The following is a 27,222-nucleotide window of genomic DNA, read 5'->3' on the forward strand; positions in this document are numbered from 1 at the left end:
ATCTGGATCCAGGACATCAGGAGACTCTTGTAGTAACCTGGGCTTGGCTTCAAGCTGAATTAAGTATTAGTGGGGATGGGAAGGAGGGGATATATTGGAGGTTGTTGAGACAGAGTTCACCTGACGTAATGACTAATTAATTGGTTGTTGAGAACAAGAGAGAGGGAGTTGTTGAGGATGACTCAGTTTTCTATTTTGGATTGATGGTGGTACCAGTAGTAAAGGGGGAGTATAGACGAGGAACATTTGCTGGGGGAAGCTTCCGTGTGTTTTGGGTCGTGTTGAATTTGGGCGTCTGTGGCACTTAGATAGGTGGAAATGTGGGTCTGGAGTTCAGAAGAGAGTGTGTGTCTAGGGGTGGTAGATGTAAGTGGTAGTTGATGCAGTTGGAATGGATGAGCCTAGCCATGCTTATAGAAGACTGAAGATAACAGAGGAGACGACAGGGATTGGTGGGCAAGGTGAGAGAGAATGTTGTCCAGGGAGCTACAGAGGAAAAAGTTGCAGGAAGAGAATCAGCAGCCTCTGTTGCTACAGCGAGGTCAAGTAGGATGAGCTTGGAAAATGTACTTTGAGATTGGGCAGTTAGGAGATTGTGGTCACCAGGGCTCTTTTATTTTTTTAGTGTGAGCAGCTGGATGGGAGCCAGGTGGATTGAAGAGTGGATGCGAAGTGAGGATAGGGAGGATGTACTCACTTTGAGTAGTTTGGGAAGGAAGGAAGGAAGGAAGATGGTGGCAGCTTGTGGAGGAGTAGCAGAGACTAGAGACAGATTTTCCTAGAATAGAAGTCTTGAGCATGGGTTATCCGATGATGTGTAAGAGCCAGTATAGAGAGGTTGCATTTGAAGGCACAAAGGAAATGAAGATTGCAGAGGAGGGTGGAGGGTTGTCTCTGAAAAGGAGACATCATTTCTTTTGAAGAGGAATGACAGAAGAAAGGAAAAGAATGTAGGACGAAAGAGGCAATGATGGATACACCTAAATTTGCAAAGGAATTCTTATCTAATAGGTTCAATTTCCTTTCTCAGCAAGGTTATCTGCTGAGGGGTGGGGGTCCTGGTGTGGGCTCGGATAGGAACAGGGACTTGATAGTGGTAAGGGAAACTTGAAACTGTCCAGAGAGGAAAGGGAAAGAGAGCAGAGTTGAGATATGCTCCAAGAACATTGAGTACCCTCCGAACTTGAATCCTGCACTGTAGGCCTCTCTTTCCTCTTCTTCATAGTAATTATGGCTGACTTTTATTGAGTGCTTCATACCAGACACTCTTCTTAGTGCTTTTCAGGCATTCTCACGTGATTCTGACAACAACTCTGTTAGAAAGGTATTGTTAGTATTTATGTTTTACAGAAGGAGAAATTGAGGCATGGAGTGTTACTTACACTTAGTAGAACTTATGTCTGATGACTCTCTTACCTCTGCAGAAATGGCATTCCTTCCTTGAGGCATCAGAGAAAGGCAGAAATTTCATCCCAACTCCCAGTTTCTGGTCCTTGAGGGGCTGGAGTTTAGGGCTGCTAAGGAGGGCCAGTCTGTGGGTATGGTAGTGGCTTGGGTGAGCAGGGTGGTAGAGTCAGTGTTGCTGCTGTATTTTTACAACTACATACAGAATTCTGAAATCCTTGTGTGATTTCCCAGCAACCTGACTAGAAAGACAAGTGACTGATGATGATTTGTTAGGTACTGCAGGCTGAGACCATGTCAATTGAGATGGTGAATAAGAAAAGAGATCTTGTCTCAGTCAGCCAGAAAAAGAATTTTTGCTGCCAGTTATGGGACTAGGCAGACCTATGACCTTACATAATAGCATAGATTATTAACACTCACCTTTGTTTTCCCCATTGGTGGGATAGATAGAATTTGTAGGTAAGGTGCACACCTGACTTGAGTGAAAGGGGAGAATGATGAGATGGCATGGGTGGAAGAGAAATGGACTTACCTTTTCCTGCTGCAGCCACTGGAGCATCATTTCTGTGTCCTTCCTCTTGATGTTGCCATGGATACGCCTTTGCGTGGTGACTTGAGATTGATTCCCATTATGATCAGATGATGACGTGGATTTAAAAAGAGAAAGGACAGAATGCTCTGCTTCTGGGGAGTGGCCGGTGAGCTGCCCAAATGGCAGAGCCCAGCACAGCCGAGGTGGCTGTGGCTTTGTTGGCTGCTTTGGCTTTTGCTGAAGTTGTGAAATGGTGCATCTCTCTCTTTAGAGCGCAGGCTCAGGGTTCCCTGTCTGCAGGGTCCTAGTGCCAGGGACTTGCTGGTTGATCATGGGGAGAAAGCAGCAGGAACTTCGAGTAGGCTATTAAGTAGGACTGCTGCTAGCTCTGGGAGGGTTGCAGTTCTTTTTCTTTTCAAAGAACATTTATTTATTTATTTATTTATTTATTTATTTATTTATTTATTTATTGGCTGCTTTGGGTCTTTGTTGCTGCCCGTGGGCTTTCTCTAGTTGCAGCGAGTGGGGGCTCCTGTTGCGTTGTGCGGGCTTCTCATTGCGGTGGCTTCTCTTGTTGAGGAGCACAGGCTCTAGGCGTGCAGGCTTCAGTCATTGTGGCAACGGGCTTAGTTGCTCCACAGCATGTGGGATCTTCCCAGACCAGGGATCAAACCCGTGTCCCCTGCGTTGGCAGGTGGATTCTTAACCACTGCGCCACCAGGGAAGTCCCGGCTTGCAATTCTTGAGTAGCAGGCTGCACTCAAGTGCTTGTTGCCTTCCTGCAGAAGTGCCTTCATTGAGGATAAGTGAGGCATATTGTGTAGCTTTCCTTCCTGGCTCTTGGAGGTCTGGGCCCTTTGGAGGTGGGCCTGGTAGTCACTGGGTATTCCTAGGGGAGGAGGATATCCTGGGAGGGGGTAGACCTGTATTCAGTTTGAGAGTGGGCTACAGAAATTTCTGGGGATAATGAAGAGCTGGAGAGGTAAAAAAATAGTCTGTTTAGGGTCTAGGTCCTATCTGTGTGAGATCTGCAAGGCAGATACTGGAGTAGGACCTAGGAATAAAAAGCTCTGTTTATCTTCTTTCGGGGTTCCTGTGCATATCTGGAATCTGGCCTTCCAAGCTTCCAGTACCTGAGCTTCTATTCCCCTCTCCTTTCCTGACTCCTGAGGGACTTATATCCACACATATCCCACTCCTACTAGTGCTTTTAGAGATGTACAACTTCACCCTAGTTATAAGAAAATCTGTATCTTGCTGATTACCTTTATGTTTCATTTTATCTCTTTGCAACCAAATCAAAATACCCCGTGCCTAATGCAGTTCAGTTCAAGTGTGTGGACCCTGCTGTCAGACTGCCTGGATTTCAGACCTCTACAGGTGGGATCAGAGAAAGCAAACAGTTGGGTTAGCCCAGGATCAAGGTTTGGTAAGGTGAGACAAGAGGAGGTCAGGGGCATAAAGGATGCTGGGGTACCAGTAAAAGCAAGGTAGAAATGGTGCAGGCTGGGTGCCAAAGAGGCTTTTCCTCCTTACTGGTTCCTCCTTAATTCCTAATAATCCACTTCTTTTCCTGTCATTTCTGAAATGTTCTCCAAGACCACTGGTAATCTATCAGAAACAGATTTCTTTCCCTCCTCTATTTCCATTTTCCTAGAGTTTTTATTAGTATTTAATATCATTGGGGAGGAAAATGGATTAGAAATCCAGGGAGTATCTGTCTTCTGGCTGAGGTAGCATGTAACTCAGAGTTGTCCTGTGTGACATGGGGTGGGGCCCAATGGTGCTGTTGAAGGATCACCTACCTGTACAGCTAGTCAAATGTGCCCCCCTTCCTACTCACATGTGCCCTGCTGGCTATGAGACTTAGGTGAGTTGTTTGACTTCTGAGACTCAATTCTGTCACCTGTAGAATGGAAATAGTGGAATCCGTGTTGTCTGCATCACAGGTTCGTTTTGGAAGGAGATCGTGAAATACACGTGTTAGTGGTCACAGTTAAATTTGCCTCTGAGAAGGCCCTATGACTTATTTTCTCTCTCTTAACATGTTCAGTTTCCTGTCCCAATTCTATTGTTATCAATCATCACTCTCCCGTTATTCCTGCTTGAAAACTCCCAAGTTTATTCATTCCTTTACTTATCCATGCATTCATTCATCCATCCATTTATTCATGCAAGGTTTGAGTTCCTACCGTGTGCAGTTGTCATTGATGTACCCTCTCGGTAATGATGAAGACAATATCTACAATTTGTTGAACACGCATTCTGTGCTCAGCACTGTACTAAATGCTCTACTTCAGTCTTATTTAATCCTCACAACATCCCTGTGAGGTAGGTATTATTTCCCCCTTTTTTCAGTTGAGGTAACCAGGGCTCTGAAAATATCTTACCCAGAGTCATACACATGAGGAAATAAGAGAATCAAAGCTGTACCCAGGTCTGTCCATCTCCACAGCCCATACAGGCCTGCTGCTTCTTTCCCCATGTCTGATCTATCATAGGGCCTTCTCGGGGCTTTTTTGTACTGTCTCTGAATCGGTCCATTTCCTCTTCCCTCTCTTTTTCTCTCATGAGCCTGGCTCAGACCTCCTCACCCCTTGCTCATTACTGCCATAGCCTCCTTGCTGTTTTCCCTGTCTTTATCAATTTGCTCTTGCCTCCACTCCATTCTGCTCTCTGCCACCTGTCTGATCTTCCTAAAATAGTTTTCATTATGCCAGTCTCCTGCTCAGGAAGAGACTGGCTTCCTGTTGTTATCGGATCCAATTCATCTATCTCTACGTGATGTTAAATTCCCTGACTATCCATATTTACTTTCTAATACATCTCAATATCAGTGTTAATTCATTCAATAAATATTTGACTTCATGAGCTAAGAGTGATGGGATCATAAAGAGGAAAAATTGAGGAGTCTGCTGTAAAAGGCTTATAGTTTGATAGGAGAACTCATCAGAATTCACTGATTCAGCCAAGCTAGTCATCTTTAACTTTCCCCAGTCAAGCAAAATTATTTCTGTGTCTACTCATACTGTACTCACAGATTACAATGTTTGCAGGCTTTTCCTCTCCACATATCTAAACAAAAACCTCATGATTCAAGGGATAATCAAGTATCCCTTTTCTTTTTAGCTTACCTTTTTCCTCTCTGTAATTCCTTATAATATTTATCATCTAGACATTTTATTTTAATACCTATACAGCTTCTGCATTTTTTTACAGAGCACTTTTATGTGCTTTATCTTATTTGAGCAGTAATGTAGATATGGCAGGTGATAGTCCCATTTTATAGAAGAAACAGCATCTAAGAAGTTAGGTGACTATATACACTTGTGTGGCTAGTGAGCTGTGATGTTCTTGGATGTGCGCTCTTTTGAATCTTTGAAGGTAGTGTGGTCCAGAGGAAGAGCACAGCTTTGGAAGCCTAGAAATATGTGTGGTATCAATGAGGAGAGTAAAAAGTGCAGAGGGTTCTGGTTCAGGCTTTGGTTCCAGTTATGGCTCCACTCCTTGTCTTCTGTGTGACTTCAGGGAAGTTGCTCAGTTCTCTAAGCCCTGTTTTCTTGTCAGCATTGTTCCTGGCTTGCCTCTTATGGGGTTATTTTGATGTCCAAATATTATGATAACTAAGTTATTAGCTAACTTTGTTGAGTGCTTACTAAATACCAGGCAATGTCCTAAGTGTTTTACATGGATTATCTCAGCTAATCCTCACAACAGCTCTCAGAGATGTTCTTTGTTCCCAATTGATAGATGAGGAAGTTGAGGCACAGAGATGTTAAGTAATGGGACCAAGTTTACGTAGCTACCAAGTGGTGAAGCCAGGGATTGAATGTAAGCAGCCTGAGTCTAGAACCGGTATTCTTAACCATGGTACTATACAATTGTTTTTTAAGGTGTTCTGTAGACTGTAAAGTGTTCTGAACATGCAGAAGTCCAGGCTGCAAGGAGCTGCATGGCCCTGCCCACCTGTGTAATGGTGAATAGGGAAAGGAGGGGGCAACATGGAGATTTTGCAGAGGAGGAGAGAAATGGTTTCCTAGGGGGTCTGGCCAGGATTGGAGATGTGGAGAGATGTTTGGGGGCCATATATCTGGCTGTTGGCTATCATTCTCCTATTAGGCTATCTGGCCTGCCTTAGAAAGAGGGTGGAATGGAGGAAGACCCTGTTCAGCCAGTGAAGCCCAGTGCCGACAAGACAGGTATCCCTCGGCCCAGGGAATCTACATCCACACTGTAGCTGGTAGAGCCATAGATCAGACCCCAGGGCAACCTTGTTAGCTACTTAGGGGCGGGGACTGTTGGTTTCTAGCCCATTAGATGGATAAATGAATGAAGTGGTTACATAGCCCTCTTGAGACCTCTCACTAGAATGTATAATCTTATTAAACGTTTTAAATTATAAAAGTAATATGGTTATTAAAGAAATTTTGTGAAAAATAGAAAACAAACCATCTCATTGTTTCTCTTAAGGAGATGCCTAGGAGGCAAGGCCAAGAGTACAGGGGACAGGTGGCTGAGGTGGACTGGGCACTGCCCCCACTTGTAGGGGGCAAGTGGGACTCTCTGTTTCTGACCACCACCCTTACTATCTGTTTGAACCTGATACTCTTAGGGTTCAGAGCCTGGCCCTTTATAACGACTAGAAGGGAGGAAGAATGACCGTGGCAACCTTTGCCAGTGTTGAGGGAGCTGGGGTACTTGACTTGCTTTGCTTTGCTTTGCTTTGCTTTGCTTTGCTTTGTGTGTGTGTGTGTGTGTGTGTGTGTGTGTGTGTGTGTGTGTGTGTGTGTGTGTGAAGTTGCCTCCATTGCTGCCCTTCCTTTGCTGTGTATTGGGCAGGGGGCCTGGCTGCTCCGGCCCAGGGTGAGATTGAAATTCAGACCCTAATCACGTGGGTTTGGACGTGACTCCAGAGTTTAGAAAGGGGAGGGAGGAGGAAGAGCACCAGAAAGGGGGGCGAGAGACCCTAATTTTGGCTGTGTGAATGTGTCACTTGATGCTTGTGGGTCTGCTGAGGCCTCACATCCTGGGGGTGGGAAGGGTGGCAGTGACGGTGAGGGGGTGCAGATTAGGAGGATCAGCAGGGCTGTGCTCCCAGCCGTAGGACAGTGTACTTAGAGGTGAGTGTTGAGGGTCTTTGGCGTGGGCCTAGTCCCTTATACTCTGTCCCTCTTGACTGGCCCAGGTGAAGCAAGGGGGCACTAGGACCCAGAGGCTAGCTCGATTCCTGACATGTCTAGAGCAGCACTAGCGCAGAGTGAGACTCATCAGCTGGCAAGCAGGATTTGGTGTCTCTGGGTTCAGGAATCCTCCAGCAGCAGAGGGGACTTGCTCCTCAGCCCCCATCTCTGTCCCTACCCCTACCCCAGTAGGCCACCCAGGGAGGTCCATGGACTAGGGAGGCCAGGCTGGCTGGCTTCTGTGTTTGTCCATGAGGGCCTGGAGCCCTGACCCTCCTGCCTAGGTTTCTGCCTTTTCTTTCTGTCTTTGGCCAGCTGGGGGAGGGGGTAGAGGCCGGGTGAGCAACATGGCCCAGAGCAAGAGGCACGTGTACAGTCGGGTAAGTGGTCCTGATCTGGGATGGCCACGGGAGGGCTTCTGGAGAAGGCCTTGGGTGGCTGTGGACATTGCTGTGGGGGGTGGGGAGACAGGCGGTAGCTAGGCTGGGGCCACTCGCGGCCCTGACCGTATGGGACTGCACAGGCTTCCCTTCCCAGAGTTGGGCCCTCTCTGGGTACTGGTGAGGCCTGACCTTTGACTCCAAGTGGACCTCAGGCCAGAGGTTCCTGAGGGGGCCAGACTATCTTGGGGATTACAAATGGGGTTGGTGGGTTGGAATGGTCTTTCAGTGAAGTCTTTCTTTAGAGCTGCTTTGTTGTTTGTCACTCGCTTTCTTGCTCTTCTGACTGAGATTGAATCTGTAGCCACTCTTGTGTCCACCTGATTCTGAGAGGCTTATTAGGGTTAGGAGGTTGGAGAGCGTCTCTGAGTTTGGGGCCAGCCCTGATGTTACTGTCAGTTCCTTTTATTGTCAGGTCCGTGAGAGCCACTCGGCTGTCCCAGGTATGATTTGGCCTCTCGGAGCCCCAGGGAACGGTATCCTCACCTTCTTGGATGAGCTCTTTGGGGAAGAGAGTTAGGGAGTCACTGGCTCTGGCAGAGCTCTCTTATGAAGCCAAGAGGGGGCATCAGAAGGGGGCCCTGTGGAGTCTTCAAGGCCATGCTGTCACTTCTTCATGCTTCCTTCTCTGTTTGTTGCAAGGCCCCTGGTTCATAGAGCTGCTATTGCTAAAAATGGCTTAGGTGTGATTTTCTTCTAAGCCGTGGACCTATTTGGAACCTCATTTCATGTTGTCCTGTCATCATGGGTATGTCAGAAGATGAGAGCTTCCCAAGGACAATGTTTAGTCTATTCCCTTGCCTTGTCCATTATCACCATGGATAGGGTGATAAGCCATCCATTTGAACCACTGGGCAGAGTCTGGGGGACAGATGCAGGACAGATCTGAGGTACCCGATTTACCTGGCCTTTCTTTTTCTTTTTATAGTGACATCGCATGAGTGAAGGATCTCCAGAACTTGTGGGTAGAGAGTTGATAGAACAGGGCTCAGGCCAGGAAGAAGGGAGTAAATTGTTGGACGGGCTTGGTGAGGCATCTAGGAGTATGCTGGTGGGGGCGGGGAAGTCAGGTCAGGAAGGAGTGGTAGTGACTTAAGGGCTGGAAGGAGGCACAGTTGTGTGCCCTCAGGGAGGACAGGCAGCAGTAGGGAGGGAACAGGGTTAGTGGGGTCGCTCACTGACTCACCTGCCTTCCCAGCTCAGGCTTTTGAGTCAGGCCCTGGGTTGTGGGGAGCCTGGTCTAAACTGAGTTATTTGTTTGAGCTTCATTCCCCTCCTAGGGGGCAGTGCTCCTTGAGAAAGCAGCCGTGTGGGGTGACATTCACAGATCTAGCAATGAATTCTGATTTATTAAATTTAAATATAATCTCTTACAAATTCTGGCAGATTCCAGAGGCGTTTTGAGAAGTTTTAGAACACAGCACTGACATATTTTCAAAAGGGAATTTGGTGGTGGTGGTGGGGACACTTTACCTTGAGAATGGGGTTCAGGGAAGTGACTTTTGATCCCTTTTCAGGCCAGGATCCTGATTGGGGCCTTTCTTATATATTAGGATGACACCATTGACCTGAGGCTTTTAACTGTGTATGTTTGCATGTGTCTTTCAGACTCCCAGCGGCAGCAGAATGAGTGCGGAGGCAAGTGCCCGGCCTCTGCGAGTGGGCTCCCGCGTGGAGGTGATTGGAAAAGGCTACCGTGGCACTGTGGCCTATGTTGGAGCCACACTATTTGCCACTGGCAAATGGGTAGGTGTGATCCTGGATGAAGCAAAAGGCAAGAATGATGGAACTGTCCAAGGCAGGAAGTACTTCACTTGTGACGAAGGGCATGGCATCTTTGTGCGCCAGTCCCAGGTACTCACCTCCTGTGTGTGTGTGTGTGTGTGTGTGTGTGTGTGTGTGTGTACGTGTACATGCTCTGTTGCATGTGCGGCTGGTGTGTTGGTGCTCCCTTTTCCTGGGCATGAGCATAAGTCTCTGGTTGGTAGAGTGGGAGGTAATGGGGGAGGGAAGATTAAGAGCTATCCTTAAGGAAGCTGCCCTGTACCCCAGGTTTGCTTAAGGCCTGGGGAAGGGCCCATATTACATCCAGCCTTGATCTAGCTATATAGAGTCTATTCTGTGTCCTCAGATCCAGGTATTTGAAGATGGAGCAGATACTACTTCCCCAGAGACACCTGATTCTTCTGCCTCAAAGGTCCTCAGAAGAGGTAACAGCCACCCACTTAAGTTGCCTCCTCACATCCAGGAGTCCCCAGGACTTCTCCCCAGAACACGGGGCCACAGTGGATCCTGAGAGTTTCCATCACCACCATATTCCCTTGTTATATCTTGCCTAACCTGCCATGACGTTCTCTGCCTCTACCCCTCTACACAAACACACACTTTGTTTCTGTTTGCATTCTACAGAGGGAACTGACTCAAATGCAAAGACCAGCAAACTGGTAAGTGGTTACGGGTGGGGGTGGGAGTAGTAGAGGGAAAGGAGAAAGAGAGGAGGGAGACTCAATACCAGGCAGGTAGAAGCAATAGATGAGTAAATTGAGTTAGCCTTCCAGTCTCCATCCTCTCTGAGAAGGAAGCTTTCTGGGTATGAGTTGCTGCTTTAGGTGTAAGGGTGGTATCAGGGAAAAAGCTATTAAGGCCCAGAAGTTCTGGATCAATTGGAACAGAGGCTGGGGGTGAAAGGGAGGACAGGTCTGACCCCAGTAGTGTTGTTGCCAACTTCCTACCTTTTGGTATCCAAGGCTGCCAGCATCTGATGGGTGTAGGGTAGGGGTAAGGTAAGAACTGGAGAAAGAAGGTGCTTTCTTTTTCACAAGTGAATGGAGAGGAGGTGGACCCTCTGCCACCTGTTTCAGGCTGTATGCAGAGGGCCTGCTGGAGCCTCCCTCCGCTGCTCTGTGCAGGATGTGTGAGGTGGGGCTCCAGACTCTCCAGCTCCTCTGGGTCAGGGTGTGGACCTCCTGGAAGCTGATCCTTAAGGGAGCCCTCACCTCACTTACCCTGGATTTGACAGTGACCTGGCTCCCCCCATACCTGGCTATGCCTGAGTTGGTCTTAATACCTACACCCAAGATATCTGGCCAGCTAGCACAGTGTGATGTTTAAGCCTATTCTCTAACTCTGCCCTTTCCTACTCCTCATGCAGCGGGGCCTGAAGCCTAAGAAGGTGGTGTGTTTACTATTTGTGCCTGGGTGGGTGAGGGCCATGAGCCCCCTCCCCAGCTGTCCTGCATGTCCTTGGGCTGCATGCATGTGTGTGTGACCTTGGGGCTGGGATGGCCAGAGGAAATGGCAGCCTTGGCTTTCAGAGTTCCTTTGAGGAGTGCAAGGACATCAGGCTCAGGTAGTACTCATTAGGGATGATCCTCACCCCTTCCCACATTCCTGCCCATCGCCTAAGGACGTCTAGTCAGAGACTCCAAGCATTTGACTGTAAACAGTAGCATGGAATAGAGCATTTACTGGGTTACAGTGGATTCTCACTTAGCCTCAGCTTGGGGGCAGTGGGAGGAGAGACTGGGGGTCTGGAGGTGAGGAAAGTACCAAGTGAGGTGGTTAGGTAAGAAGGTGGGAGGTCAGGGAACAGAGCACAGGAAGAACAGTCCTGAGTTGAAAAGCCTGTGTTGTTCTTGTCTCTGGGTGGGTGCTGCCATGAATGCCCACCCTCACTGTGCTCTGTCAGTCTTTCACTGCCTCTTCCTTCCTCTGGTGGTGTGCCTGAGGCCCACCTCCCACAACTCCCACACCCCTGAAACTCCTCTAGTCTTAAGTTGCTGCCATGACCACTTCCTCACACCAGCCCAATGCCTTGGGGCTATGCCCAAGCTGTCTCCGACCTGCATGTGCCTGTCAGACCTGTATGTGCTGTGCTGTATGTATGATTCTGTGATTTCCTTGTCACCAGCCTGTTTCAGGCCCTTCTGACCTTGCATGGAGGGCTACTAGATTGGGGCAGTGGAGGGGAGAGTAAAACATCTTTTTTTTTGACTTCTGGTTGGTGGTGGGTCCTCACTTTGGAGTTTTGCCTTGGAAGAGACAACATGATGGTACTTGCTTTGGGGTCCTGGCTTGGGAGGGAATGGGGATATAAAAAGGAAAATAATTCTCAAAAGGATACTGGACCCATTCCAGACACTGGGCTTCTTCCCTTGATTATTGGCTCCAGGTTGGGGTTCCCATCTCACACCAGACCCCTGAATAGAGAAGAGGATGGACCTGCAGTCTGATATCTATGGAGGAGTTCTGGCCGCAGTCTGACTTGATCCTGAGAAGGGACCTGAGCTGTGCCCAAGTCTTGGGGTTTTGGCGGCTGCCTAGAGAAATGTGGCAAAGCCTAGCCTAGGCTGCCTGTGCTGGGATATAGCACCTTCTTGGCTCGTGATGCAGAATGTCAGTCAAGTAGTCAAGTCCTCCCCTGTGTCTTCCTCTTCAGTGCTTCTGTCACAGCACATCACTTAACCCAGGGAACAGGGAGGTAGCAACAGAACAAAAGAAGGAACTTTGAGGAGGAGGGTGGAAGAGAGAACCCAGATGTCTCTGCAAGGTGCCCAGTCCTTTCTGGAAGCCCTTTAGAGACAGGTTTTAACCTGACTACAACAAGGGTAGAGTTGAGAGAGGAGCCAAACACTGTCATTAGAGCTGCTGCAGCCCAGATGGAATGTTCCCCAGGTTTCTTAGTGTGCCCTGCTGAGCTGATGCAGCAGGAGTGCTGTGGGTACATGTGCCTGATGAGCCACCATAAGGGTATTATTGTCCATGTGTATGAGACAGAAGTAGAGTTGATGGGGTTGTGGACAGAGGGGAGTGTGAGTATGAGAGAGGCCTGATGAAGCAGTGAGGCCTTGTGTCCCTGTGCAGTGATACCCCGGTCCCAGAGAGGTCATCCCAGAAATGAGATGGCCCTTAGCCCAATTTCTTGGAGCAAATTCTTGGGGCTGGGGGAGAGGGAAGGAGAGGGAGGAGCCAGAACCTGTTCTTTGGAGGAGGAAGCAGGGCGGGTTCAGTAGAGGACTTTGTCCAATCATGAGGAGGAGGAGGAGCCATCAGAGCCTGGTGGTTGCTAGGCGACTGAGGAGCAGTGTCTCCACCCCTAGTGGAGCAGAGGAGGGTGGGTGCATGACGTCAGGTGGAGCTGCTGCTGCGGCCACTGAGGCTGCCATCAGCCTCAGCTGGCGAACTAGGCCGGCTACCTCTCTGGTCCCTGCCGGAGCCTGGCTGTCCCCACTGCGCACCGTGGGGGCTTCTGCATCTGAGCTGCAGCCATTTGCCAGCTGGGAAGCTGCTGGTCTGGGAAGCTGAGGCTGCATTGTTGGGATTTGATGCACTAATCTCCTGTCTCCGCCGCCTTTCCCTCTGTTCGGTCTCTTCCCCCCCCTCCCTCCCTCCGTCTGTCCTTCCTCTGTGTTTGTCCATCTTCCTCTGTCCTTCCTTCTCTCCTATCCTGGCTTTCTTTGGTTTTCTGCAATGATGAGACAGGCACCGACAGCCCGAAAGGTACTCTTGCTTGCTCTGGTCCTGCTGCTGGGTTGCCAGCGTGATGGTGGCAGCAGGCTGCTGGGGTGGGGGTGGGGGCTGATTGACTTCCTCTGTCTACCTGGTTGGGGGAAGAGGATGGTGATGAAGGTGGGGGGCAGGGAGAGGTGTGTGTCACTGCCATGCCCCACACCCTGGGCATTTGCTCCCTGGCCTGCCTGCTTTTGGCTTTGAATCTGTGTTCTGGGCCTTGTACCCAGTGGCCTCTCAGGCTTGGGCTTCAGGCAGCTTTTGCTGCAAACTGGCTCCGGATGCATTTCCTGTGAGAGAATCTTGGGAAGCAGGTCCAGATGTCTTTGTGCCTCTAGCAGGCCTACCTCACCCAACCTGTGCTAGAATGACTCTTGGTTGAATACCAGCATCCCCGCCCCACTGGGGTTTGTGTCAGGGGTCTTTCCCTAGAATAGTTTTTGATACACAGCTATGGAGGCTTAGCCCAGGGTAGTAGAGGTGGGCGTTGGTCTCCTTGGGAGACCTAGAAGCAGGGCCCAAGCCAAATCTTGCCTTTGCCAGAAGTATGAGACACTGGGTATCAGGAACATTATTTGGGAGTTGGAGTTAATCATCTGTATCACTTTGCAGTAACCTGAGGGGTTTCTGGATTTGGTTTAGGGCAGTAGTTTCCCTATGTTGCTGCCCACCCTCCCCCTCTTTTCTTGCAGCTGGGTGGGGTTACTTTGCTGAGCTCTGGGCTTCAGGCTCATGCAGTATTCATGGTCCTGACACCTGAGCCCTCTGCCCTGGGGAAGGGAATTGCTGCTGGAACTGGTCCTGGGGAAGGGGGTGGGGGTGGGGTATACAGTAGGGCTGTTCTGCCTTGGGGACCTGATCTCCCTCTGCTGGGTTCATATCGCTCATTTCGGGCTCATCATCATTCTTGTCACATGGTATTTCTAGGGAGTCCTCTGTGGAGTCTAGCACTTGAAGGAAGGGGCTGACCTGGGAAAGTCCTTGGGAGTGGTGGGTGGGCGGGGCTCTGGGATAGAGTGGGAGACGTTGTTGCAGAAGGACTGGTCTTCTCTACCAGCTGCTGTGTTTGGTCTCCTGTGGTTCAGCCTAGGAGACAGGGACTTCCAGGATTTCCAGGGTGTCTGAAGGGGTGAGGTCTGCAAGGGCAGGACAAAAGTGGGAGAAGGAACTAACGGGAAATAGGAGTTCTGAGTTCCTGGAATAGGAACGAGGTGATTCACTGGATGAAGGGGATGGGCTGGGGATGGGGGAGGAGTGGTGGGACCGCTAAGCGTAGCCTCATTTCTGTTGCTTCTGCTCTCATTGCTGTCCCTTTTGCTGTCTTTCTGCCATTATCCTTTCTTTCCTGACTACTACTCCTCTGGCTCCTGTTGCCTGTCCAGACTACAACCCGGCGGCCCAAGGTGAGGAAAAACAGGCCTCTGTACAAGCTACTGCTGAGTGGACACACACTCATTTTAGGCGTGTGCATGTGTGTGGGCATGTGTATGAGCAAGTATAAGTTGGTCACAGTGTACCCTGGGTTCTCTTAAGGGGAGTGAGGGGACTGAGGCTAATGACAGGCCCCTCCGGGGAAAGTGACTTCTGGCTCTAAGGAGGGTGTCTGAGCCGGTAGCTTGAGCGCAGAAGAGAAACGAGAGTGGTTGTAGTTAATCAAGGTAGGCTTTCTTGAAGAAGGGCATTTAGACCAGCTGTGTGTGTGTGTGTGTGTGTGTGTGTGTGTGAAGGGCATTTAGACCAGCTGTGTGTGTGTGTGTGTGAAGGGCATTTAGACCAGCTGTGTGTGTGTGTGTGTGTGTGTGAAGGGCATTTAGACCAGGTGTGTGTGTGTGTGTGTGTGTGTGTGTGTTGGGGGGAGGGCGGGGATTGGAAGAAAGGTGAAAAAACTTGGCAGTGTAAATGTCAGGAGATAAGGAGGTGGGTGTATCTGTGAAAGGCTTTGGGCATGTGGCCTCTGAGTGTCAGCCCATCGGGAGAGCTTCAGGGCTCAGCCCTGCAGGGAGGAGCACTGGGCAGGCCTGTCTGCTCCAGGGCCTCAGCTCCACAGGGGTCTGGGTCGTGTTATCTGATTAGAGCCCCTCTGTCTTGGAGGGAGGGAGGTGACAGATGGGTTGGCTGTACTGACCTTGTTTCAGAGGGGAGCCAAGGATTACAACTTTCACCCTGGCTCTTTCACCTGCAGGGTCCCCTGAAGTAGATCAAGGGGAGGAGAATCAGCTTGATTTAAAGAGCTGGGGGGCCTAGTACCCCCACTTTTAGCCCAGCCTTCTCTGGGAACATGAAAATTAGAGATCAGTCTGTTCTTTTTCTCTGGGAATGACACTGAGGCACTTTTTCACTCTGGGGGAGGAGGGCACAGGCCCAGAGCAACAATGGGATTGGGAGTATTAAGAAATTGCTAGAATGATCACAAGTGGGTCACAGAAGGAATGGTCTGGGGAGTATGGGATTCTGCTCTAAGGGGTTACTGCCAGAGCTTGGAGGAATGTGGAGTCAGTGCCAAGGGAGGAGCATTGTAATCTTATGTCTTTTTCCATCCCTTCCTCTCCTGCCATCCTCTCACCCCCACCCTGCCCCGGTCCTTTGTCGCTATCTCTGACTGTGTCATTTTCATTCTGCTCATCACTGTTTCTCTGTTCTCTTTGTGCTTTGATACTCTCTGCCTTTTTCCTTTTCTGTCACTTCCCTCACCATATTCTCATATTCTGTCTTACTCTGTTTCACCACCCCTGTCCCCTACACTTCTGGTCTGCCCCTACCCTGTCTGAATAGCCCACCCGCCCAGCCAGCACTGGGGTAGCTGGGGCCAGTAGTTCCCTGGGCCCCTCTGGCTCAGCATCAGCAGGTGAGCTGAGCAGCAGTGAGCCCAGCACCCCAGCTCAGACTCCGCTGGCGGCACCCATCATCCCCACGCCAGCCCTCACCTCTCCTGGAGCAGCCCCACCGCTTCCTTCCCCGTCTAAGGTAAGGTCTGGGGTTGGAGTGAAGAAGATCCAAGACACGAAAGGGCCTATGACCCCTGGCAGGGTCTTCGAAGTTTCCCAGGGTTGGGGGAGACCCGGAACTTGGATTAGAAGAGTGGGGGACACAGCATATAGGTACCCCATCACTGACTAAGCTCTTATACTCTCTGCCCTTCCGCACTTTCCCCTTATGTATCAGGCTCTTCTCAGATGTTTGTATGCCACTTGCTTTGGCCCTGGGCCTGGAATGATGTCTGCACACATTCCTGTCCTTTCCACTCCAGCTCAGTCTTGATGGGGAAAACGGGGGAGGCTGTACATAGACTGAAGGGTCTCTCCTTTGCAGGAGGAGGAGGGGCTGAGGGCCCAAGTGCGGGACCTGGAGGAGAAACTGGAGACCCTGCGACTGAAACGTGCAGAAGACAAGGCAAAGCTAAAAGAGCTGGAGAAACACAAGATTCAGCTGGAGCAGGTGCAAGAATGGAAAAGCAAAATGCAGGAGCAGCAGGCAGACCTGCAGCGGCGCCTCAAGGAGGCTCGGAAGGTGGGACTTGGGGTGAAGAGGGTGTTTGGGGAGGCACGGGGCCCAAGGAAGTGTACTGGAAGCTGAAACTGGAGCCTGGAGTGTCCTGTGAGAAAGGGTGCATGAGGCAGCTCTGTGCTTGTAACCCAACCAACCTCCACTCCTCTTCAGGAAGCCAAGGAGGCCCTAGAGGCAAAGGAACGCTACATGGAGGAGATGGCTGACACTGCTGATGCCATCGAGATGGCCACTCTGGATAAGGAGATGGCCGAAGAGCGGGCTGAGTCCCTACAGCAAGAGGTGGAGGCGCTGAAGGAGCGTGTGGACGAGCTCACCACTGACTTGGAGATCCTCAAGGCTGAGATTGAAGAGAAGGGTAAGGGGCCAGGAGCTGCTGGGGGCCAAATGGTGGGGTTGGAACTTTGTCTGAAAGTATTAATGGTTTTCCCCAGGCTCAGATGGCGCTGCGTCCAGTTATCAGCTCAAGCAGCTTGAGGAGCAGAACGCCCGCCTAAAGGATGCCCTAGTGAGGTAGGGTCCTCTCGTTGTGCGGCTCACTCTCCTGTCTCCAAATGTGTTAGAGCGCCCACCACCTGGTGACTCCGACACGCGCTCTCCTCTCTCTTCACTTTCCCACAGAATGCGGGATCTTTCTTCCTCCGAGAAGCAGGAGCACGTGAAACTCCAGAAGCTCATGGAAAAGAAGAACCAAGAGCTGGAAGTTGTGAGGCAACAGCGGGAGCGTCTGCAGGAGGAGCTGAGCCAGGCAGAGAGCACCATTGATGAGCTCAAGGAGCAGGTCTGGGGAGCCCAGCGCCTTGCCCAGAGCACCCCCACTGACTCGCTTCTGTTATAGGCACCTTCTGTTTCTAGGTGCCTTTCAGCCCTTCTCCTTGTTCCCTCTCTGTAACACAGGTGGATGCTGCCCTGGGTGCTGAGGAGATGGTGGAGATGCTGACAGACCGGAACCTGAATCTGGAAGAGAAAGTGCGGGAATTGAGAGAAACCGTGGGGGACTTGGTAAGAGAAGAGCAGACTCTGACTCATGACCCTGATGGAGGGTAGTTGGAAGTGACTTGCTGAGAGAAGGGCTGACATGTGACCCCTGACCTTTGAGTAGGAGGCATGGTGAGTGAACCCACCCTGGCCTGCTACCCTGACTCTGACTTTCCTTTGCCTCAACTCCCCTGTGGCCTCCCAGGAAGCAATGAATGAAATGAACGATGAGCTGCAGGAGAACGCACGTGAGACAGAACTGGAGCTGCGGGAGCAGCTGGATATGGCGGGTGCACGGGTGCGAGAGGCCCAGAAGCGTGTGGAGGCGGCCCAGGAGACAGTTGCAGACTATCAGCAAACCATCAAGAAGTATCGCCAGCTGACCGCCCACCTGCAGGTGCCTGCCTACCCGCTATTCTCTGCCCACCATCTCCTCAGGGCTCCCTGAGGACCCAGCTGTGCCTCATTGTCTGTCCCTGTTCCCAGGATGTGAACCGGGAACTGACAAACCAGCAGGAAGCATCTGTGGAGAGGCAGCAGCAGCCACCCCCAGAGACTTTTGACTTCAAAATCAAGTTTGCTGAGACTAAGGCCCATGCCAAGGTCAGGAAAGTGGGTGGGTCGCAGAGGGCTGAGTGTTGGGGACCCCAGCCTGGGTGTGGCGGTGGGCTGATCTGGTGTGGGGTTCTGGGCTTCACTTCCTGGATGGGGGCGTGCTTTGTGTGGTGGTTTGGAAGACTCCTGGCCTGGGCCTAGAAGCGGGGAACGTGGTGGAGCACGGCATGGTGGTTATGAGGCTCTCTGCAGCCTGGCTGAGAGCCCACCTCCCTGTTCACCTCACAGGCAATTGAGATGGAGTTGAGGCAGATGGAGGTGGCACAGGCCAACCGGCACATGTCCCTGCTGACAGCCTTCATGCCTGACAGCTTCCTTCGGCCAGGTGGGGACCATGACTGCGTCCTGGTGCTGCTGCTCATGCCTCGTCTCATTTGCAAGGTATGGTCTATCAATCACGTGCCCAACAGGACTCTGTTGAACTTGCTGTGAACCAGGCATTGAGGATGCCAAGTAAAGATAACAGTCATTCTCCCTGCTCACAGAGTTTATGATGTAGTGGAGGAGCACAGTCAACAAAGTCACAGATGGATGTATATTACAGATGGCATGTTGTGAAGGGGAGATGGCATGTTGTGAAGTGGAGGTAGCGTTTTTGAGAGAGCACGGTCGGAGAGCCGATTTAGATAGAGGGTTGTCACTGAAGGAATGACATTTGAGGCCAGACTTAGAAGATGACTAGGAGTTAGTGGGGAGGTCGTTGTCAGGATAGCATTCTAGGTAGAAAGGTAGCAGGAGCGGCAGCTTTAAGGCGGGAAAGAGCTTGGTCCCACTGGTCCTACCACCCTTTCATCCCCACATCCCAAATCTTCATAACCACCAGTAATCGCATCATTACCCTTTCCCCATGTGATAGTCCCTGCCCATCTAAGAGCTGTTTCTGCTTTCTCCCCCATGTATCCATGCCCCCTACATAGTTGCTCAGCTCTCTCTATTCCTGAGTCTGTGTTCTCCATCCCCTGCTCTGAGCCCCAGGTCTCTGGTGCTTCTTCCCACAGGCAGAGCTAATCCGGAAGCAGGCCCAGGAGAAATTTGAACTAAGTGAGAACTGTTCAGAGCGTCCAGGACTTCGAGGAGCTGTGGGGGAGCAGCTCAGCTTTGCTGCTGGGCTGGTGTATTCGCTGAGTTTGCTGCAGGCCACACTCCACCGTTATGAGCAGTAAGTAACCCCTGACTTCTACTCCAGGGCCACGGGTCCGAGATTGGCTGGAACTGAGATTGCCTGGTAGACGCTGGCCTCACAGGGCCCTTCTCTGGTCTCTAGTGCCCTCTCTCAGTGCAGTGTGGACATGTATAAGAAGGTGGGCAGCCTCTACCCTGAGATGAGTGCCCACGAACGCTCCTTGGATTTTCTCATTGAGCTGCTGCACAAGGACCAGCTGGACGAGACTGTCAACGTAGAGCCTCTCACCAAAGCCATCAAGTACTACCAGGTCTGGGGCGAGAATTCAGCCTTGGCACAGGAGGGAGGGAGGGTTTCTTCTGCTGGAGGCTGTTGCCAGTGTAGCCAAGGTTGTGTGTCCCAGGCTGATGGCTTGAGGCTCGTAGATGGACTCACCTTAGGATGCAGCTCCTTGAGGGTTTTGGATGCTCTCATACCTCTGGAGTCCTGTGATGACAGGGTCAAATTGCAGTTCGGGAAGAATTCTCCATTCTTCCAAGGCCTAAAGACTGTCTGTTTCTTTGCCATCCCTCCTCAGCATCTGTACAGCATCCACCTCTCTGAACAACCAGAGGACAGTACCATACAGCTGGCTGACCACATTAAGGTGAGGTGTCTGGGCCAGTGGTTGAGCCCCTTATAGAGATCAGAAATGGGAGACATCAGTTCACACCCTCAAGGGGTGTCACATAAGACTGGAACAGGGTCACTAAGGCCAGATCAGGGAAGCCAGAGGACCCACTTATGGATGGGGGCCAGCCGAGGGCGGAGACTTCTTAGAGATGGTGATGGGGCAGAAGGGCTCCTGTTGGGGGCTGACAACGACCTGCTTCTGTCCTCACAGTTCACCCAGAGTGCCCTGGACTGCATGAGTGTGGAGGTGGGACGGCTGCGGGCCTTCTTGCAGGTGAGAGCACAACTAGATCTGTTTGAGCTCCTCTTCCTTTTAGTCCCCACCTCCTCGCCCCAGCCCTAATGCTGACTTGGCTCTCCATCTGTTTCCTATTCCCTGAGTAGGGTGGGCAGGAGGCTTCAGATATTGCACTCCTGCTCCGGGACCTGGAAACTTCGTGCAGTGATATCCGCCAGTTCTGCAAGAAGATCCGGAGGCGAATGCCAGGGACAGATGCTCCTGGGATCCCAGCTGCACTGGCCTTTGGACCACAGGTTTGGGCTGTGAAGGGGGATGGGAAGGAAGCCAAGTAGAACCAGGAGGGGCCCAGCGTGTCAAGATCTGGATATGGTCAGGGGACAAGAATGGTTTTGAGGTAGCTGGGAGCTGTGGTGCGGGGCCCAGAGTGGGCTCCTGACTCTGGCCTGTTGCACAGGTATCCGACACACTCCTAGACTGCAGGAAACACCTGACGTGGGTGGTGGCTGTGCTGCAGGAGGTGGCTGCTGCTGCCGCCCAGCTCATTGCCCCGCTGGCAGAGAATGAAGGCCTGCCTGTGGCTGCCCTGGAGGAGCTGGCTTTCAAAGCAGGCGAGCAGGTGGGCTGGGAAGGCTGGGCAGAAGGTGGTAATGGGGCAGTCAGGTGGCCAGTGTGGGGTTTTCACTACTGCCCTTGACACCTGCAGATCTACGGAGCCCCCTCCGGCAGCCCCTATGAGTGTCTGCGCCAGTCATGCAGCATCTTGATCAGTACCATGAACAAGTTGGCCACCGCCATGCAGGAGGGAGAGTACGATGCAGAGCGGCCCCCTAGCAAGGTGGGTGGGGTCGCTCCTTGGAGGGGCTCCAGGGGCCTGGAGGAGCAGGACTTGGAGAGCTGCTGGTAATTGTGGGAGGGAGGGCTGGGCGGCAGCAGGAAGGAATCTGGGGAGCACCATCCTGCTTAGGAGGCAAGGAGAAGATTTTCCCTTTGACTGGATCTCTGAAAGGAGTGCCTTGATGACCTCCTCTCCCTATCCCTGCCCTCTGTCTCCTGTCCCTACCCTTAGCCTCCCCCAGTTGAGCTGCGGGCTGCAGCCCTTCGTGCAGAGATCACAGATGCTGAAGGCCTGGGCTTGAAGCTTGAAGATCGAGAGACAGTTATTAAGGAGTTGAAGAAGTCACTCAAGATCAAGGTGAGGATAGGGAAGGCTCCGGATCTGGGGGGCCAGGAAATAGCATGGGGCACAGGGAAGCAGTGAGTGTTGGTGATCATAACTCAGGGGGGCTGGGGGTTGAGTGGGGAGAAGTGGCACCTGTGATCAGTGGGAGTTCTCGTGGGCCCTCAGGAAGCTTTCTATCTCGTGGTCTATTCCAGGTCTCTGGGGGGCCATGGGAGGGTGTAAGGGAACTAGACGCTCTCTGCCCTCGTCCAGGGGGAAGAGCTCAGTGAGGCCAATGTGCGGCTGAGCCTCCTGGAGAAGAAGCTGGACAGTGCAGCCAAGGATGCAGATGAGCGCATCGAGAAAGTCCAGACTCGGCTGGAGGAGACCCAGGCGCTGCTGCGGAAGAAGGAGAAGTCAGGCACCTTCCCAGGCCCCTGCTCACTCCACCCCTCCCTCCTTCCAGCAGCTCCCTGCCGCCTAGCCCAGGGCCTCTTGTAGTGAGACTCCCCAGGGGGACAGACGCCATCTTCCTTCCCAGCTGACATCCCCATCATCTCATCCCAGTCTGAGCCTCTTCTGCCTCTGGCTCCTCACCAGTAGGGCTACTCCAAGGACTCAGTTAGGACTGAGAAGGGGGGGTGGGGCCATGGGGAAGGGACACTGTCCAAGCCCAGATTCTTTCACAGAGAGTTCGAGGAGACGATGGATGCACTTCAGGCTGACATCGACCAGCTGGAGGCAGAGAAAGCAGAGTTAAAGCAGCGATTGAACAGCCAGTCCAAGCGCACAATCGAGGGGCTCCGGGGTCCCCCTCCCTCGGGTATTGCTACCCTGGTGTCTGGCATTGCTGGTGGTGAGTGCAGTGGAACAGGCAGCACTAGCCCAGAGGAGATTGGATGGCCCCCCTCCTGCCCTTGGCTTCAGTTTGACTTCTGCCCCCCTCTTTTACCCCTGGATATTCAACCAGGAATATGCTTGCCCAGTTTCACTCTGTGGCAACTTTTTTTTTTTTTTAATGAATTTATTTTTGGCTGCACTGGGTCTTCCTTGCTGCACGTGGGCTTCTCATTGCGGTGGCTTCTCTTGTGGAGCATGGGCTCTAGGCGTGCGGGCTTCAGTAGTTGTGGCTCGTGGGCTCTAGAGCACAGGCTCAGTAGTTGTGGCGCGTGGGCTTAGTTGTTCCGTGGCATGTGGGATCCTCCTGGACCAGGGCTCAAACCTGTGTCCCCTGCATTGGCAGGTGGATTCTTAACCACTGCGCCACCAGGGAAGCCCTCTGGCAACTTTCACCAAGTTTTTACTTCTCCTTGAAGATATGTGCAGAGTTCTGACCAAGGTGGGGCAGTGGGGCCTTACCAAGTTGTTGGTGAAGCTCAGAATTACAGTGACAGTCGGACTCCAGTAGATGTCCCTTCTGGGTCTACCGTCTGGCTTTCCTGTCCCAGCCCTGTATTCCAGAGGGTCACCAGCCTGCAGCAGGCTGGGCTGAGTGCTGTGGTATCCACAGCAGTGCATGGTCCTTGCTTTTGATCCCTCCTCTGCTTGGGCACTGCATTTTCTCTTCCCCACTGAGTTCACGTGGCTTCACCCTATAGAGTAGTTGTCTCTTCCATTGCTGAATTCTCCCAGCTTCACTTGGGGCTTGTGTTCTGACCTTTGCCTGGTCTCTTAGTGTGGTCAGGGCTCCTTACCTGGAGTTTTTCTGGCTTCCAGGCCTAGTCTCCTTAGTTTCCTGACCAAGGAGGCGGCCACCGCCATGTTAGTTCTCATCTACCGTGTAGTTCGGTTTTTGTTCTCTCTTCAGTTTCTTACTTACCCTTCTCACCTCCAGAAGGCAAACTCCTTGTAATGGAATTAAACCCTCAGGATCTCTAGATCTCCCCTGCTGTGCTTGCCTTGTCAGCTGGCCTCACCTAGGGTTTTGTCCTCATCAAAGCCCCCGTCACTGGTGCCGCTTGACCCTGAAAGTGACCAAGCGTCTTCTTGACTTTAGACTCTTGTGGTGCAGACGGCTCCATGTTCCTTGGGAGGGGAGTCTCCAGAATTACCGCATTGAGTTGCTTTAGCATAGGCTCTTTAAACAAATATCGGTTCTTAGTCTATGAAACTTCACACCCAAAAAAGGGTGACTTTTGTCTCAGAGCACTGGGGAACCTGAGGAACATGGGAATGTGTCTACATCCTCCACTTCAGTTTTACTGCTAGGGAGCACTGAGGGTGCAGACATATCAGGGTGTCAGGAGCGTTCCGGCTGCCCTTCTGGGAGCTGGAGTCTGAGGCAGGGAGGCAAGAATGGCCTCAAGTGCTTCTCCTCCTGCGCACACTCCCGCTGCCACTCTTCCTCACGTGTTGCACCCTGTATCGTGGCCTGGCTCCCCTTTTCTGTCTTTCACACATATTTGCTCTTTCCTCAAAAGTAGAGGCAGGGTCTTGTTAGAGAAGGTATGGTGATTAGGAAAAAAGTCTTCCTGCGTGCCCAGGATTCCTCTGGTATGTCCCCCTCACTCCCAAATCATCTAATTCCTCTCTCCTCTTTTCCTGCTCCCCAATGGGCTATCCTGAGCACAGAAGAACAGCAGCGAGGTAGAGACCCATCCTGGTGGGGGGTTAACAGGGCTGGTGGGAATTGGGGCTGGGGGAGCAGGGTGAGACTACCCCCTTGGGAGCAATCAAGACTGGAGGTAGGAGGGGATAAGGAAAGGGGATGAGTAGGGATGGTGCCCATCTTCAGCCTTCTGCACCTGGGGCTCATGACATTTGTTATGGTACCCATAGGAGGTGCCTCTGGGCAGGCTCCGGGATCTGTGCCAGGCCCAGGGCTGGTGAAGGACTCACCACTGCTGCTTCAGCAGATCTCTGCCATGAGGCTGCACATCTCCCAGCTCCAGCATGAGAACAGCATCCTCAAGGTGAGGAGGTCACAGGGAGGATGGGTAGAGGTGGAGTGTAACTGCCTCATTGATGATAGATGGCAGGGCCTTCTATCACTTATTACCGCTACCCTTCTTCCCCCTTCCCCCACAGGGAGCGCAGATGAAGGCATCCTTAGCAGCCCTGCCCCCTTTGCACGTGGCAAAGCTCTCTCTCCTACCCCGTGAGGGCCCTGGCAGTGATCTAGCTGCTGGAGTGCTGTATCGTAAGACTAACCAGCTGCTGGAGACATTGAATCAGTTGAGCGCACACACCCATGTCGTGGACATCACCCGCACCAGCCCTGGTATGGACCAGCCAAATCCTGAGATGGAAAACACACCCCTTCCCCTTGCCCCAGGCAGTTCCCACGCCAGAGAGGCTCTTCCTAGCACTGCCCTTTGGTCTCAGTGTTTAATTTGCTTGATTCACCTACCCTCTTACATGTCTGCTCCATGAGCGGGTCCAGTATCTGCACTAATGACCCTTAATGCAGTACAGCTGCCTGCCTGGGCCTTGGTGGGCCTCACTAGCCTTCTATCCCCACAGCTGCCAAGAGCCCATCGGCCCAGCTCCTGGAGCAAGTGGCTCAGCTCAAGTCCCTAAGCGACACCATCGAGAAGCTCAAGGTTAGTTTAGACCCTGCCCTTTCTCACCCGACAGTGCCCACTTCAGAACATTCCGTGGTGGAGCCCCTAGCATGTTCATTTCCACAAGAACTCCCAGGGTTCCTGGGGGCCCATCCCTGTGCTAGATGACACACTGGGGAGGAGATGGAAGGGGAGGCAGGATTCCTGCCTTGGGAACCTGCCCTCACTCCCAAACAGATTCTCATCAACAGAAGACAGATTCTTATCAACAAAGTGGGTTGAGCTAGGATCATCTTTAGAGTGTGTGGTTTCAGGCACAACTTCTGTCAGAGCTGATATCACTGCAGAGTAGAATGGTTGGAAATGGCTTCCCAGAAGCTATAGAATCTGAGTTGAGCCTTAAAAGGGTAAGTATCTGTAAAGTAAGGATGTTGGGTAGGGATGGGATTGGAGTTGAGAGCAAAAGTATTATGATAAAGAGGATTGGTCCCTGCTTCTTTGGTATTAGTGTTCCTTCCTGTGAAACCAGGGAGGTACTGGCCTAGCCTGTGGGGGTCCCCTAAATGAATCCTTTTCCCCTCTGCCAGGATGAGGTCCTTAAGGAGACTGTATCTCAGCGCCCTGGAGCCACGGTCCCCACTGACTTTGCTACCTTCCCTTCATCAGCCTTCCTCAGGGTAAGAGGGAGTGGGGGAGGGGGAGGGGCAGTATGGAGGGCTCAGGTGGGTCCTTCCCCTCTCCTCCAGAATTTGAAGAGGCTTCTAGGGTCTCAGGTCCAACAACTGAACATCCTGAGAAATCTGGCCAAGTCTTACTTGCAAGTATCTTAAGAGTGCTTGCATTGCTTCCTGAAATTCCAATATTTTAGCAGTTAAACATCTTCTATGACTTTTGACATCAGAAGGGGCTCAAAACTCCCTTGTCAGGCTGTGCACCTCAATTCTGATTTGGAAAATGTGGTCATTATAGTCTAGCAGCCTCAAAGCCTCAGTCACCCAGGGTCTCAGTGCTCAGGGACCCTGTCAGTGGCACACAGCTCAAGTGAGCCCCTGACCTGGAGGCCTCTTCCCCTTCCCAACTCCCAGGCCAAGGAAGAGCAGCAGGACGACACTGTATACATGGGCAAAGTGACCTTCTCGTGTGCTGCTGGCCTTGGACAGCGACACCGGCTGGTGCTCACCCAGGAGCAGCTGCACCAGCTTCATGGTCGCCTCATCTCCTAAATGCTCCTTCCCTCGCTGTCCTCTTCTACGCTCAGCCCTCCTGGTGCCACTCTGCCTGATGCATAGCCACTGGGTAGCCCCCAGGTAGAACCGCCTGTGTGAAGCTGTTCCTGCCCCTTTCAGCTTCACTCCCACCTGTCAGTGCCCTGCCCCTGCCCCTTGACCTGGTTCCCCTAGTTCCGTTCCCCGACCTCTGCTGGAACTTGCTGTTCAATTGCTCCCTCCTTCCTGAGGAGACTCAGGGGCCGTGGTGGGTAGGTAGGCTGAGACCCCACCACCAAAGGTCAAGTGAGGTCTCCCTGATTGAGGACTTCACCCCTTGATTAAAGTCACTTCTGCTTCAGTGTTCTCTGTGTGGTGTTGGGAGTGGGACTTGGGCCGTTTGGCTCAGAGCAGGAGTGGAGGAGAAGGGATGCTGAGGAGGCTTTGGCTGGGTCACATATGAAGGTCTCCCTCTAGTGACCAGTAGAATGCCGTGTTCCTCAAATTTGTGTGCAGTAAGTTTCTCGGAGCAAGGGGAAAAGGGCTAGACCACGGGCTTAGCTCCTGAGTTCGTTTATGGAGTTAGGAGGCCAGGAGTATGTCGTCTCTGCCAGCAGGCCTGCCTCTGCTTTCTGGATCTTTCACTGCTCTTCAAGCCAGTGTTTGGAGCTGGGCTAATGGTATGATCATCGCCCCAGACAACTTTCTGATGCACTGGCACAGTCTCCCCATAAGATCTGGGGTCTCTCAGAGGGAACATTTACTAAGCAAGGGAGGACCAAAGCAACAGACCGGTAAGAAAGGATAGAAGTTGCAAAAGCTGCTCCCAAGTCCCACTACAAATTAGTATCACCTGGGGAGCTCCTTTGAAAAAAAATTTGCACATTTCTGGGCCTTGACCCAGACCTACTGAAATCACTTCTAGATTTGGGGCCCGTTAGGCCAATGAACAGTGCCCCGGCATTTTAGAACGTAACCCCAGTTTAGTTCAGTTGGCTGACTCCTTGATTCTCTCTCTCTGTCTCTCTCTCTGTCTCTCTCTTTTTTTTTTGTCTGCGTCGTTTACCCGTGTCCCCCTGCAGTGGAAGTGTGGCGTCCTAACCACTGGACTGCCAGGGAATTCCCTTGATACTCTCTTTTATTCCCTCCTTGGGG

General features: G+C 51.8%; 1 protein-coding gene across 8 annotated transcripts in view; it reads left to right on the top strand.

Annotated features, from left to right (window-relative positions):
• Positions 1–26,428, top strand: part of DCTN1 (dynactin subunit 1) — a 30,331-nt gene extending 3,903 nt beyond the window's left edge. Inside the window, exons 1-32 of one of the 8 annotated variants that reach the window (XM_049695752.1) lie at positions 7,205–7,499; positions 9,168–9,413; positions 9,691–9,769; positions 9,969–10,003; positions 13,041–13,058; positions 14,450–14,470; positions 15,840–16,031; positions 16,377–16,574; positions 16,725–16,929; positions 17,006–17,084; positions 17,193–17,352; positions 17,469–17,573; positions 17,755–17,946; positions 18,036–18,152; positions 18,393–18,545; positions 19,163–19,323; positions 19,429–19,597; positions 19,865–19,933; positions 20,171–20,233; positions 20,344–20,493; positions 20,655–20,816; positions 20,904–21,035; positions 21,267–21,392; positions 21,633–21,775; positions 22,049–22,215; positions 23,931–23,945; positions 24,138–24,271; positions 24,387–24,579; positions 24,822–24,901; positions 25,177–25,269; positions 25,450–25,539; positions 25,948–26,428. In XM_049695752.1, coding sequence (XP_049551709.1) covers positions 7,467–7,499; positions 9,168–9,413; positions 9,691–9,769; positions 9,969–10,003; positions 13,041–13,058; positions 14,450–14,470; positions 15,840–16,031; positions 16,377–16,574; positions 16,725–16,929; positions 17,006–17,084; positions 17,193–17,352; positions 17,469–17,573; positions 17,755–17,946; positions 18,036–18,152; positions 18,393–18,545; positions 19,163–19,323; positions 19,429–19,597; positions 19,865–19,933; positions 20,171–20,233; positions 20,344–20,493; positions 20,655–20,816; positions 20,904–21,035; positions 21,267–21,392; positions 21,633–21,775; positions 22,049–22,215; positions 23,931–23,945; positions 24,138–24,271; positions 24,387–24,579; positions 24,822–24,901; positions 25,177–25,269; positions 25,450–25,539; positions 25,948–26,085 — 3,918 coding nt within the window. In that variant the 5' untranslated portion in view covers positions 7,205–7,466 and the 3' untranslated portion in view covers positions 26,086–26,428. Of the gene's footprint in view, positions 1–7,192; positions 7,500–9,167; positions 9,414–9,690; positions 9,770–9,968; positions 10,004–13,013; positions 13,059–14,449; positions 14,471–15,839; positions 16,032–16,376; positions 16,575–16,724; positions 16,930–17,005; positions 17,085–17,192; positions 17,353–17,468; positions 17,574–17,754; positions 17,947–18,035; positions 18,153–18,392; positions 18,546–19,162; positions 19,324–19,428; positions 19,598–19,864; positions 19,934–20,170; positions 20,234–20,343; positions 20,494–20,654; positions 20,817–20,903; positions 21,036–21,266; positions 21,393–21,632; positions 21,776–22,048; positions 22,216–23,930; positions 23,946–24,137; positions 24,272–24,386; positions 24,580–24,821; positions 24,902–25,176; positions 25,270–25,449; positions 25,540–25,947 lie in introns of those variants that run through there. The other 7 variants (XM_049695753.1, XM_033400544.2, XM_049695754.1 and 4 more) reach the window with 7 other exon arrangements.
• The last annotated feature ends 794 nt before the right edge of the window (positions 26,429–27,222 follow it).

This window comes from Orcinus orca, chromosome 13 (genome assembly GCF_937001465.1).
Source record: "Orcinus orca chromosome 13, mOrcOrc1.1, whole genome shotgun sequence".
Taxonomy (NCBI): Eukaryota; Metazoa; Chordata; class Mammalia; order Artiodactyla; family Delphinidae; genus Orcinus; species Orcinus orca.